At 41.0% G+C, this 14,721-nt stretch overlaps 1 protein-coding gene and 1 pseudogene across 2 annotated transcripts in view; both read right to left on the bottom strand.

The window, feature by feature from the left end:
* Positions 1-14,432, bottom strand: part of SPPL2A (signal peptide peptidase like 2A) — a 52,310-nt gene extending 37,878 nt beyond the window's left edge. The window contains exon 1 of one of the 2 annotated variants that reach the window (XM_043555434.1): positions 14,085-14,432. In XM_043555434.1, coding sequence (XP_043411369.1) covers positions 14,085-14,150 — 66 coding nt within the window. In that variant the 5' untranslated portion in view covers positions 14,151-14,432. The remainder of the gene's footprint in view (positions 1-14,084) is intronic. The other variant, XM_043555433.1, reaches the window with a different exon arrangement.
* Positions 2,568-2,668, bottom strand: LOC122469709 (annotated as a pseudogene).
* Positions 14,433-14,721: the final 289 nt, after the last annotated feature.

The following is a 14,721-nucleotide window of genomic DNA, read 5'->3' as shown; positions in this document are numbered from 1 at the left end:
GTGGAGAAGAATGGTATTTAGATAAAGATTTGGGTTCTAATTATGCACAAAGCTGAAGTGGTGCAGCCTTTAAATAGACAACTGGTAGTATCTATAAAAAATTTTAATACATAGAATCCTGATTCATATCCTACAGATGTATTATAGAGAGCACAGAAATAAGCCCACGTGTATATGGTCAATTAATCTATGATAAAGGAGGCAAGAACATACAATGGGGAAAAGATAGTCTCTTCAACAAATGGTGCTGGGATTACATGGACAACAACAAATGGGCAACTACATGCAAAAGAATGAAACTGGCCATCTTTCTTTCTTTCTTTAACAAATACCTGTTTATTTAAGTAATCTCTATACCCTACATGGGAGTTGAACTCATGACCCTGAGATCATGAGTTACATGCTCTTCCGACTGCGCCAGCCAGGCACCCCCAGACCACTTTCTTATACCATACACAAACATAAACTCAGAATGATTAAAGACCTATATGTGAGACCTGAAACAATAAAACCAGAAGAAAACACAGGCAGTAATTTCTGTCATCAGTTACAGAAATATTTTTCTACATACATGGCATTTTGGAATTTTGTTTGTTTGCTTATTTATTGGGTGTGTGAGAGAGTGAAAGCAGGGGAGGGGCAGAGAGAGAGGGAGAATCTCAAGCAGGCTCTGCACTGTCAGCACAGAGCCCCATGCAGGGCCTGATCCCACCAACCATGAAATCATGACCTGAAACAAAATCAAGGGTCAGTCACCCAACCACTGAGCCACCCAGTGGCTCTTTGGGTGGCTGTCATTTAACCTGTTTTAAGCTTCAACATTCTCAACTTTAACATAGAGTTGTCATGAAGATTAAGTTGGATGATGCAATTATTTGCACATTAAGCTCTTAGTAAATGGTAACTATTAGCATTAATAACACATCTAGCACTTTGCCAAGTACTTGTATCATGGAGAAGAAACATGAGATGACTAATGGTCGCTTAGGGTTTGGTGGGAAGTGGGGATAAGAGGTGATAGCTAAAGGAAATGGGGTTCCTTTCTTTTTCAAAAAGATTTTTTAGATCAGCTTTAGGGTCACAGCAAAACTGTGCAGGAGTACAGAGTACCCACATACCCATGCCACACACATGTACAGCCTCCCATTATCAACATCTGCACCAGAGGGGTACATTTGTTACAATAAATAAACATACAATGACACATCATTACCATCCACAGTCCATAGTTTACATTTAGGATTTACTCTTGGTGTTGTACATTCTATACATTTTGACAAATGTATGCTATTTATCCACCATTACAGTATCCTATGCAATATGGAATAGTTTCACTGCCCTAAACATCCTGTGTGTTCCACCTATTTGGTTTCTTTCTGAGGTGATGTAAATGTTTTAAAATGGACAGTATTAATGACTGCACATATCTGTGAATACACTAAAAGCCACTGCATTGTACACTTCAAATAGGTGAACTGCACAGTATGTGAATTATAGCTCAATAAAGCTGTCCTTCTCCAGAGGAACACTACACAAGAAATTACAGTCTTACCAGGAAGATTGAAAACAAACCTGAAACAGATAAGCAAAAACATAATGTGATTAGTCAGAGTCTCTAATAAAAGCTTTAGTGTTCCTATGGTGTTAAAGATGTAAATTCTTGGGCCCTATTCCAGATCTACTGAATCAGAAACCCCCAGGCAGTTTATTTTTACAAGCCCTTCTGGAGATTCTGTTACTCGTAAAAGTTTGAGAACCATAGCTACAGGAGCAGTGCTTAAGATTTATTATACATACATATCACTTAGCAATCATATTAAATGGCAGATTTTGATTCAGTAGGTCTGGGTGGAGTGTGAGTTCTGCATTTTTAACAAGCTTCCAGGTGATGCTGATGCTGCTGGTATATGGACCACACCTTGAGTAGCAAGGCTCTAAGAGAACAGAGTAGTGGAAACCACATTACTGTCAGTCAATTAGTAGGGAAGCATAAAGAAAAGGCTTGAAACTCAGTATCCCCTTAAGCATTACAAACACCTAATTAGGTGAGACTTGTGGTCCACCCACATGCTACTGGTGTTAGATCACTTGACAAAGACCCTACGGTGTAAGGGCAGAATACCTTCCTTCACATCTTCCAAGTTACAGACATGGTGCTAAACACTGAATTTTCCTTTGTCATCAACTGTGGTCTGGCCTTCTATGACTTTATTCATTCAACCTTTAAAAATTATGCTTGCATTTTTTTTTTCAGAAATTATCTTACAATTCTGAAGGTTACAAGTTGCACACAGATCTCATTGGGCTAAAATCTGAGTATTGACAGAGCTGCATTCCTTCCTGGGGCTCCTAGGGACAAATTCCTTTCCTTACTTTTTCCAGCTTCTAAAGACTGCCCAAGTCAGTTGGATCATGGCTCCTTTTCTCTGTCTTCAAAGCCAGCAATTTTGTTCTCTCTGATTGTTCTTCTATAGTCACATCTCCCTGACTCTCTTCTACCTCCCTCTTACAGTTTTTTTTTAAATTTGTTTTTAAAATTTACATTCAAGTTAGTTAGCACATAGTGCAAAAAAGTGTGGACGAATTTGCATGTCATCCTTGTGCAGGGGCTGTGCTAATCTTCTCTGCAACGTCCCAACTTTAGTGTATGTGCTGCTGAAGTGAGCGCTGTATTTGCATTTTCAATCAGTAATGAAAACATTCTCTTAGTAAAAAGCTGAGTATCAAGAGCTTGAAGGGATTTAGACAAAATATTCTAGTGTCTTCATTTCGTGGCTTAAACAGGTCCCCAACGACCAAAGCGAAGTGGTCTCGGGGGCCAAGATTAGAACTGGGCTCTCCAACACCCAGACCAGCAGTCTTCTCTGCTACCACTTCAGGTTCCCTCATGCAGTTACATCCCCAAGCACCTCTTGGTGCCCAACTATCACTCTCCAGCTTTAACACTGGTCACCGGGATGCCCGCATTAGCTGTTAACTCCCTCTTCTGTGATACTGGTATGGGTCTTCTACCACCACTCAAGCTCCTCTAATTCCCCATTAGTTCCTCCCACATTCTAAGTATCTGAAACTCTACGTCATTTCCTTATAGTCTTCCAAATAACCCCAGTTCTGGGGCTCTGGGCTTCATGGAATTCCTTTTCCTACGACAACTTCTTACTGTTTGGCCTGTATCTTCCCTCTTCACATAAGTTCCTACAAGTAGTGGGTGTGGACTCAAGCTTTCTTCAGGACAATCAAATCATCTATTTTATACCACTGTCGCTCTATATTCACATCCTACTTGATCCTTACCACAAGGTAAGTAAGTTTACTAGCCCATGGTATGAACTAGTGGTCCCTTTTTGGACTCAAATTTGTCTCCAATAAAACTTCATGGGATTCTCTGTTGCTCACGAACAGTTCCTATTACTTTATCCAGAACACCTGACTTCAAGCATATTCACTATCATCTTTTCAAACCAAAAACTAGTGATGTTTAAGTCTATCTTGATGTTACAGTTACCTATTCTTTTGCTTAAATAGCTTTTGCTATGACAAGTGTCAAATGATTACCAAAGGTCTAAAAAAGAACAACTACAATGATGTATATACTATACTCACATCCTTGCACATGTATTAGATCCCCATTTTCTGAGACCAATCAGACATTAAACAAAGGGACATGTACAGGAGCTTTTATTTCATCAGTATACTTACAGCGAGTCAGTCTCACACTGACCTTCACGTCCCTGTCTCTTGGGAGTACATTGGAGTACATCCATGCTTTACATTCTAGTCTCTAGGTAGTTCCAACCACGGGCATTTGAATTCCTAGCCTCTGTTCCAACAGCCTCCTGATGCTGACTCACCAGCCTAGTATTAACCTACTGAGAACAGGCCTGCTCTACTCCTGTCCAAGCTAATAGTGCGGTTCAAGGATTCTTCTTCGACCCTGGTTCCCAGGTTTTATTTGTCTTCCACCTTTCTTTCTTCTTCAAAAGATATCTTCTAGTATTGGATCTATTTTTGAAACTTAAGTCTTCACATATTCCTTTGGAAAAGAACAATTCTAGCTAAAAATTTATCTAACATACTACCACCTACCCTATATACATGTCATTCTTTGGGTCTGCCAGAGCTCTGTACCTTGGCCCATTGTCACCTGATCAAGTATAGCTCTGAATAATACAATGTTAACCTTTCCCATGTGTATATTTAATTCCCTTAAAAAGCCTCAACATATTTGTCAAGCATGGTTCTTTTTTCCTGGAGATTATGCTCAGTATTCTGTGCAGCAATTTCTTTCCCTTTATTATAGATCAGTGCTTCTTGAACTTTAATATTCTTTTTTTGAAAACTTTTTTTTTAATGTTTACTTATTTTTGAGAGAGAAACAGACAGCATGAGTGGGGAAGGGGCAGAGAGAAAGGGAGACACAGAATCTGAAGCAGGCTCCAGGCTCTAAGCTGTCAGCACAGAGCCCATTGCGGGGCTCAAACTCACAAACTGTGAGATCATGACCTGAGCCGAAGTCAGCCGCTCAAACAACTGACTTTTTAAAAAAAATTTTTTAATGTTTATTTATTTTTGAGAGAGAGAGACAGAGAGCATGAGAAGGGCAGAGGCAGAGAAAGACGGGGACACAGAATCCATCTCAAGTCGGCTCCAGGCTCTGAGCTGTCAGCACAGAGCCCAACACGGGGCTCAAATTCTAGAGCTGTGAGATCATGACCTGAATAGAAGTTGGACTCTTAACTGACTGAGCCACCCAGGCACCCCTTAAACTTTAATGTTCTTATTAAAATGCAGATTCTGATCCAACAGCTCTTAGGTGGAGCTTGTGATCATGCATTTTGAACAAGCTTCCAGGTGATGCTCTGATACTGGTCCACAGAGTACATGGTTATATACTTCATCATGAATAGCAGTGAAACTCACAAGTCTTCCAGACATTACTGAGATCCTCCTAGGAATTTTCTCAAGAGGTGAGTCACACTGTACCTGCAGTCTGCTGGTATAGCCAATGTTCATATTTTGGCCAGTAGCTCCCCCATCTCACCCAAGAGTTCCTTCAAAACTCTTCAATATATGCATCACTGGGTCCCAGCTTCCCCATCCCTTTCTACATCTGTCAATTAAACCAGGTTCATGTTATTTGTATTGTTATCCATTAGATATACGCAACCCTTCAGTTTCAAGGGGCAGTGTGTGAATGTAACTGTAATTCTCTCTCCAATTAACCCCCTGGCAATCTTCCTACATAAAATCTACAAATTAAATTATTTCGGTATTTTTAGACACCAAATACAAGAACTGGGGAGGCTTGGGAGCAAATTTTGTTAATAAATAGAATTTATCTATAATGAAAATGAGTAATTAAAAAAAAAAACAAAGCTACATTCCTAAACCAGAAGATATAAACTTGCAATGTAATCACTGAACGGTAAATGCAATAGGAGCAACAGTCACCTATCACCCTTAAATCACTGCAATGTAGCAGGTATCCCTTTCTTTATAAACATCTTTCTCTTTACACAGTTACACAGTTAATAGCAATACAATAAAAGAGCTGAAAGGGGTCTCTACAGGAAAGATAGAGTTGAGGTTGTGTGTCTTGAATGACACACTCCAAAGTTAGGCCTAAATAACTTTCTGATCATTCACTATTATATATTTTCTATGCCTGTTTTCTCCCTGTTAAGTTATATAATCAACAACCTACATTGTTTCCATTCCTACTTCCAGGATTCAAAGTTTAAGGAAATGATACACTGGAAGTGACTAGACCCATACCCATAAAGATTAAGCGTAATCTTAACTACTTATTTAGTGGCTCAGTGGGTGCTAGGACATTAAATAGGTATTCACAGGAACTCAGAGGAGTCTATGGGCCATGGGAAAAGTAGAGCCAGCATCATTCCTTGCACTCAGAGAATCTGGGGATATGTAATGTTTAGGGGAAGAGGTATTAGGTATGGGAGACATTCATTTATTTGATACTTTGTAGTCTATGAGATGCTAGGGGAGACAGCAGAGAATGAGTCCAGTAGAGTTTCTCCTTCATGTGGATTATATTTTACTTGTTACCTAGATCTATCCTTCTGCTTGGTTTTCCCTAAGTAATCTTAGTACCTAGTGATATAACTCAACTGTTACAAAATTTATGATTTACACTAGAATTCACAAATTCAAGTAACTACAAGGCCAGGCAGGTAATATAAGTGCATAAAAAGTTGATCTAAGGCCATAGTGCATAGTAATATTTGGCAAATTCTGACCTAAAAACAAAAATTTTTAACAAAACTTTAGTATCTGGGGATAAGGGTCTGCACCTGGAGACTTTATGGTCTAGAGTTTTGTAAAGGGACCCAATCTCAGGTGATTTTTAACCAAAAAGGCGATCAAATATATAATAAATATGACTTCTATCTTTAAGCCCTTTCTTATGAATAAATTTACAAATTTATCTGATTAGTCTTCTGATGTATTTTTGATTTACAAGAAAACATTAATGACCAACTTAGTGGAAAAATATCAAGGAATGTCTAGAAATCCTGGGTTCTATTTGTCTTTTTCAGGCCCTTCTGTATGAACTAGGACAAGTCATACCTTCCTGAACCTTCTCAGGATTATTTTGAGAGGAGATGCATGTGTAGATGTTACATTTTCACAGCCATCAGTGACTTAGAAAGTAGAGTGGGATGCAGAATCCTCAGAGATAGCTCAGAGGAAAGAAGGCAAAAAAAAAAAAAAGTTGTGAAGAATCTAAAAGAAAAGAATGTCTAATATCGGGCTACCATAACAAAATACCACAGACTGGGTGGCTGAAATAACAGAAATTTATTTTCTCACAGTCTGGAACCTAGAAGTTCAAGATCAAGGTGCCAGCATAGCTGATTTCATAGCTGATGAAGGGCTCATTTCCTAGCTTGTAGATGGCTGCCTTCTCACTGTGTCTTTACATGGCTGGGAAAGACAGCAAGGCAACAATCCCATCATAAGGGCCCTACACTGATACCTCATCTAAACTTAATTATCCCCCAAAGGCCCCATCTCCAAATATCATCACACTGGGGGGTCAGGGCTTCAACATAAGAATCTGGGGCACAAAATCCAGTCCACAGCATTTTGCCTCAGGGCCACCAAATTCATTTCCTTCTTACAGGCAAAAAAATACTCATTTCATCCCAACAGCCCCCAAAGTCTTAACTCATTCCAGCATCAACTCTATAGTCCGAAGTTTCATCTAATATCATTTAAGTCAAATATGGGTGAAAATTAAGATACAGTTCATTCTAAGGCAACATTCCTCTCCAGCTATGGAACCAGACAAGTTATGTGCTTCTTTTTTTTTTTAATGTTTATTTATTTCTGAGACAGAGAGAGAGCATGAGTGGGGGAGGGGCAAAGAGAGAGAGGCACACACAGAATCTGAAGCAGGTTCCAGACTCTGAGCTGTCAGCACAGAGCCTGACATGGGGCTCAAACTCACAAACCGTGAGATCATGACCTGAGCCGAAGTCGGTGGCTCAACTGACTGAGCCACCCAGGCGCCCCAAGTTATATGCTTCTAAAACATAATGTAGACATTAGCATTCCAAAAGGGAGAAATCAGAAGGAAGAAAGTGGTGACAGGACTCAAGCAAGTCCAAAACCTAGCAAGACAAATTCCATTAGGTTTTAAGGCTCACGAATAATCCTTTCTGGCTCAATGTCCCACCTTCCAGGCCCACTGGGGTGGCAGCATCACCTCCAGGGCCCTGTGGAGTCTGGTCCCCAAAGCTTCCAAAAGAAGCCATAAGGCCTGTTGAGACTGAGGCAGTGGCCTGATGGTATCTGAATTGCCTTTGGGGTCATTTCTCCTTCTTGAAGAACAATCCACGTTCACAACCACAGAGCTCTATCATCCCATTTTGTCAAATCCAAGAAGTCCAACAGCCTTTCTTCATTTTGTCCAAAGTCTGTATTTAGTTCAAACTGGCAGTATGTTTGCTCAAAAATCCTGAAACTCTTTATCAGATGGTTTTCTAGCCACACAGTATTCTTTGCAGAACAAGTTTCATTTTTTGCAATATGGATGGGCTGAGAAATTTTCCAAATCTTCAAATTCTAGTTATTTTTTCCTTAACAATTCCTTCTTTAATTCTTCTCTCTCCATTTGCATTTTACTATAAGCAGTCAGGAGGAATCACACTGCTCCATTAACACTTTGATTAGAAATCTCCTCAGCTAAATATCTAACTGCACTGCTCACAATTCTTCCTTCTACGAAACACCACAACATAGTTCAAAGTTCTTTGCCATTTTATAACAAGGATTGCATTTCCTCCAGTTTCTAACACCATATTCCTCATTTTTGAAACTCTACCAAATTGTCCTATTTCTAGCAAGCATCTCAAACCTCTTCTAGCCTCTACCCTGTTACAAAGCTGCTGACACAGGTTTAGGTATTAGTGAAGTACCCCACTCCTGGTACCCAAATCTGTCTTAGCTTGGGCTGCTATAACAAAATACCAGAGTTGGTACCTTGAACAGAAATTTATTTTTCTCACAGTTCTAGATACTAGAAGTTCAAGGTAAAGGTGCCAGCATGGTTGGTTTCTGGTAAGAGCTTTCTTTTTGGCTTGTAGACAGATACTTTTTCGCTATGTCATCACATGGTGTGTGTGTGTGTTGGGGGGTGAGTATTAGGGGAGAGAGAGAGAACAAGCTCTTGGTTGTCTTTTACTTACAAGGCACCAATCCTTCACAAGGGATCTACCCTCTGACTTCATCTAAACCTACTTATCTCCCAGAGGCCCATTTCCAAATACCATCACACTGGGGGGTCAGGGCTTCAACATATGTTTTGGGAGTGGTGGAGAAGGGATACAACTCAGTCTACAACATAACAGCTCAGCATGTCTCTGATAGCTTGGGTAGCAGAACATACTTCCTTTCCTCAGGAGCATGAGAGAAGAGGGCAGAAAAGAAAGAATTAAAGAAGATTCTTTGACTTGGTGTAGTATACCAAAGGAATGCAGATTTCAGCAAGAGATTTCTCTGCTGGGGATCCTGATTATCACTTCACTGTAATAGGTTCAAGATGTAGCTATGTAACACTTCAAATTCTCTGAAGTAATGAAAAAATGAACAGAACTTTTGTAAAAACATGGAAAGGATTCAGGATTCTTCAGAGAACTCTGAAGCAATTTTAGAAAACAGATCCAGGCTAAACTTTTCTGATTTTCTTTGAAACATAACTCTGTGACTGAGTCCAAACACTGTGAAATAAAGGCCTAATAGTTGTGGCTAGGGATGGGGCTTGGGCTGGGGAAGCATGACTGCGAAACAGAATCATGGCAAGGCCAAGAGAGAACTAACTGTCTACCACACACTCTTCATTTCTAGACTTAACAGGTTTAATGGGTTTAGAAATCACCAAAACATCAGATGTACTGAAGCCTGAGTTTCACATACACAGTGAGGTCATAATGATGTAAAGAGGACAAGATGAGGAGGGTAGGCTACATGATGGTGAAAGGCCTTTCCAATACTAAATCCTCTGTGTTTTCTACAAGGATGCGGCAGTGGATTCTGGAGATTATGTGCTGCTATTTTGTGCTGCTTGTGGATGAGGATAGTGGCCCTGTTCTTACATAACTAAAGGGAAAGTTGGTAGCAGTGCCAGCTGCAAGAGCCCAGAAAAGAGAAATGAAATAATTAAACTGGCATCATTAATTCAAATGAACTCAGAGGGGCCACCTAGAGCTGTAAGATTAAGGAAGAATAAACTAGGGCTTCAGGGAGAAAATGGTAAGAAGAAAAAAAAATCTGTAAGCCTTCAGACAGTGTTGGAGGAAAGGAAGTAGGTATCCAGTAAGTAAGCAGAAAGGAGAGAGAGTGCTCCTGCTGTGGAAAAGTATACCAGATTTGAGTTCCTCAGAAAAGGAAAGATTGTTTCAGGAAATTAAAGGAAGAAAGGGTCAAGAAGAAAACAAATCCACTGAAAAAGGCTTTACATATCAAAAAGATCTCACCAATGGATGCAAAAATCCTCAAGGAGATACTAGCCAACCGGATCCAACAATATATTAAAAAAATTATTCACCACGACCAAGTGGAATTTATACCTAGGATGCAGGGCTGGTTTAACATCCAGAAAACAATCAATGTGATATATCACACCAATAAGAGGACAAGACCCACATGATCCTCTCAACAGATGCAGAGAAAGCATTTGACAAAATAGAGCATCCTTTCTTGATAAAAACACTCAAGAAAGTAGGGCAAGAAGGATCATACCTCGAGATCATAAAAGCCAAATATGAGAGACCCACCGCTAACATCATCCTCAATGAGGAAAAACTGAGAGCTTTCGCCCTAAGGTCAGGAACAAGACAGGGATGTCCACTCTCACCACTGTTACTCAACATAGTATCTGAAGTCCTAGCCTCAGCAGTCAGACAACACAAAGTAATAAAAGGCATCCAAACCGACAAGGAGGAAGTCAAAACTTTCACTCTTCACAGATGACATGATACTCTTTTTGGAAAACCCAAAAGATTTCACCAAAAAACTGCTAGAACTGATCCATGAATTCAGAAAGTCGCAGGCTATAAAATCAATGCACAGAAATCGGTTGCATTCCTATCCCCCAATAATGAAGCAACAGAAAGAGAAATCAGGAGAATCAATCCCATTTACAACAGCACCTAAAACCATAAAATACCTAGGAATAAACCTAACCAAAGAGATGAAAAATCTCAACACTGAAAACTATAGAAAGCTTATGAATGAAATTGAAGCAGACACACAAAAAAATGGAAAAATATTCCATGCTCCTGGATTGGAAGAACAAATATTGTTAAAATGTCGATACTACCCAAAGCAATCTATATATTCAATGCAATCTCTATCAAAGTAACACCAGCATTCTTCACAGAGCTAGAACAAATGATCCTAAAATTTGTATGGAACCAGCAAAACATCCTGAATAGCCGAAGCCATCCAAAAAAGAAAACCAAAGCTGGAGGCATCACAATCCCTACTTCAAGATGATTACAAAGCTGTAATCATCAAGACAACATGGTACTGGCACAAAACAGACACACAGATCAACGGAACAGACTAGAGAACCCAGAAATGGACCCACAAATGTATGGCCAACTAATCTTTGACAAAGCAGAGCGAATATCCAATGGAATAAAGACAGTCTCTTCAGCAAATGGTGTTGGGAAAATTGGACAGCAACATGCAGAAAAATGAACCTGGACCATTTTCTTACACCATACACAAAAATAAACTCAAAATGGATGAAAGACCTAGAGGTAAGACAGGAAGCCATCAAAATCCTAGAGGAGACAGCAGGCAAAAACCTTTTTGACCTCGGCCACCCAGGGGGCACATGCATCCAAATTTTTATAGCAGTGCTATTGACAATAGCCAAAGCATGGAAAGAGCCCAAATGTCCATTGACAGATATACATACATACATAGACATACACATACACACACACACACACACACACACACATACACACACATTGGAGTATTACTCAGCAATCAAAAAGAATGAAATCTTGCCATTTGCAACTATGTGGATGAAACTAGAGGGTATCATCCTAGGTGAAATTAGCCCGAGAAAGACAAATATCATATGACTTCACACATGAGGAATTTAAGATACAAAACAGATGAACATAAAGGAAGGGAAGCAAAAATAATATAAAAACAAGGAGGGGGACAAACATAATAGACTCTTAAATACAAAGAATAAACTGAGGGTTGTTGGAGGGGTAGGGGTAGGGGCCCAATGGGTAAGGGACATTAAGGAAGACACTTGTTGGGATGAGCACTGGGTGTTATACATAGGGGATGAATCACTGAAATCTACTCCTGAAATTATTGCATTATATGCTAACTAACTTGGATGTAAAATAATAAATAAATTAATTACATTAAAAAAAAAACTATCTTTGGTGAAGGATCAGTTTTGTTTCTGCGGTTATGAGTGCTTCTCTCCATGTTTCAAGGACTGATCCTGCTGTAAAAATGCAATTAAAATAAATAAATAGAAACAGGAGGGGCACCTGGGTGGCTCAGTTGGTTGAGTGTCTGACTTCAGCTCAGGTCATGATCTCACACTCCGTGAGTTCAAGCCCCGCATCGGGCTCTGTGCTGACAGATCAGAGCCTAGAGCCTGCTTCAGATTCTGTGTCTCCCCCTCTCTCTGCCCCTCCCCTGCTCATGCTCTGCCTCTCTCTGTCTCAAAAATAAGTAAAAACATTAAAAAAAAAAAAAAAAACTAGAAACAGGAAATAAAAACAGATGTAGAAAAAAATACAACAAAGGATGCCTTTTTGCTCATTTTGCTGTTTGGGGGTGAGCAGGGAGAGGAGATTATGATGATTAGATTATAGAAGTCCAAATTATTTTTATTCCTACACATTATTGCCTGAATATCTAGCATATCTTTATCCTCTGCTTCTTCCTCCTATAATTCTTTCCCTTGTCCTCCCCACATAGATACCAAATCCTGGAAGAAAAGAAATATACCAAGTCCTGGTTTACGATAAATTTTCACTGCAACATTACTTACATTTTTTTTACGTTTCCTAATATAGCCTTGTAAAAATTCTTTAAGCTCTAATTATCTTACATAAACATTCTAAAATGAAAAAAAAAAAAGATTTTGTCAGTATATTCGCAGTCACTGGCACAGAGCCTGGCATATAATAGATGCACATTAAATATCTGCAGAGGAAAAGACAGTTGCCGCGTCCCACAACAGCCCTCAAAAGATTGTAGGCTAGCTACAATTTAGAATAGGGACGACCTTTAGATTTGTTAAGCCCTTGAAATTACACAAAAATTCTGCTGTCATCTTTTAGTGAGAGGGCTCAGGGGCTTTTGATAAGAATTTCAATGTGAGTTATAAGCAATTGATATATTATTAAATTAATTATAGTGTTGACAAAAGATTAGTGGGAATGTGATATATAAGGTATATTCCTAAAATTAGCTGAAGTGGCTCAAATGAAAATTTGCAAGAGTGCAAAAACACTCAGACAAGTTGTATACCTAGGTTATAGTTTTATGTGTATTTACATACTACCTGAATTATCTTTTAGACATACCATACATGGCAAACTACACCTCAGAGCTTCAGACTACACCGCCACTTTATTGTTCTTTTTATATTACACTTCCCTTCCACCTCACAAAGACAATTTTTAGATACATTATCTTCCATGTTCCTCACGTTGCCTAGCAAAGTTATGAATACACCAAAGGCACTTAACTATTTTAGTTCTGATTTTGGTTTTTTAATAAATGTTAAAGATACTTTTGTATTAAATATATTCACTAATAGTAATTCTTTAAACAGCAGAGGATGCAAAATACACTGTATCAGAGAAGTTACATATTCTAATGGAAAGAACTAGACAGGCACACACTACACCAATTCTGTGTCGATAAAGCTCCCAGAAGTTTCCAACCTGAAAATCCCTAAGTCAAATTTCCAAGAAATATAAAAACTGAAACACCAAACACCCCGTCCACCCACCCGGTAATCAAATGAGGCGTAGCAGGAACTACAAGAGGAGGAAGACCAAAAAAAGAAAAAAAAAGAAAAAGAAAAAGAAAAAGAAAAAAAATCATCTGTATTCGAGCAATTAAACTAAAGTGCAGTCTTTGAACCGCTGAACACCCCAGGAGCACGTATAATGTTTTTCTTCTTCCAGAGGGTAAAAAAGAGCAAGATGCTGTAAGACGGGCTACACGATAAAACTCAAGAGGTCAATTTAAAATTCCCGGAACAGAGAAAAACTACAGACAACCCCGAAGGTCGAAGTAGCTAGAGGGGTTCCACAGAGAGCTTTCTTGGGGTGGGTATTTCGAAGACTTCAAAGGACGGGAATGGGGGTGGGGTAGGAAGGCAGGAGAAACAAGGCTGAAGAAGGGGCGGCTGGAAGGAAAGGGAGAAATGGGAAGGGGGGCAGGCCGCTAGGGCGCACGCACTGGAGACGCCGGGTAGCAGCCCGGGGGTGGGGAGGAGAAGGGGCAGGGAGACCCGGCCCCGCCCCGGGGAGGCCCGAGCGCCCGGCCGTCCCCCTTACCAGCGGGAGCAGGAAGCCCCAGAGCAGGGCGGTCGCGGCCAGGGGCAGCGGCCGCTGCGACCCCATCGGACTGCTGGGCGCCCGGCGTCGCGGCGCTTCTCGGCTGGTACAGTCTCCGGGTCCCGCCGCGGCGCTGCCTCTGGGGCCGGCACGGACGGGCGCGGGCGGCGGGGCTGGCTGGGCAGGGGCCGCCGCTGCTGCTGGGGCCGCTATTGCAGCGCCGACTTCCTCTTCCGGCCCCGCCCAGAGGACGCGGAAACCCCCGCGCGGGGCACGTGGAATTCGGGTCCGCGCGCGCCGCCAGTCGGGCAGTCTCCGCGCTCTCCGGTCCCGGTGATGGCAGGCAGCCTACTGTGGGTCTGGGCGTGTCTCTTTCCAGCTGCCTGACCTGAACTCTCTCCAGAGTCCGGGGAAGGGGGGGGGGGTGTGGAGGGGGACACCGAAGCAACTTTTTCGATACCCTCTTCCTCGTAGGAGTCGCCGTGCGCCTGCTCTATACCCCAGTACCGATGCGGCTGCCAGGGCCAAAATTCTACGTGCGCTGAGCCTTAAGGCATCTGCTTGCCGGCAGGTCCCTGTCACTCATACTTACATCCCCAGTCCTTACACTGTCTCCAAAACCGCTGCGACCTCCGTA

This window comes from Prionailurus bengalensis, chromosome B3, assembly GCF_016509475.1.
Source record: "Prionailurus bengalensis isolate Pbe53 chromosome B3, Fcat_Pben_1.1_paternal_pri, whole genome shotgun sequence".
NCBI lineage: Eukaryota > Metazoa > Chordata > Mammalia > Carnivora > Felidae > Prionailurus > Prionailurus bengalensis.
This window is presented reverse-complemented; position numbering and strand designations above follow the sequence as displayed.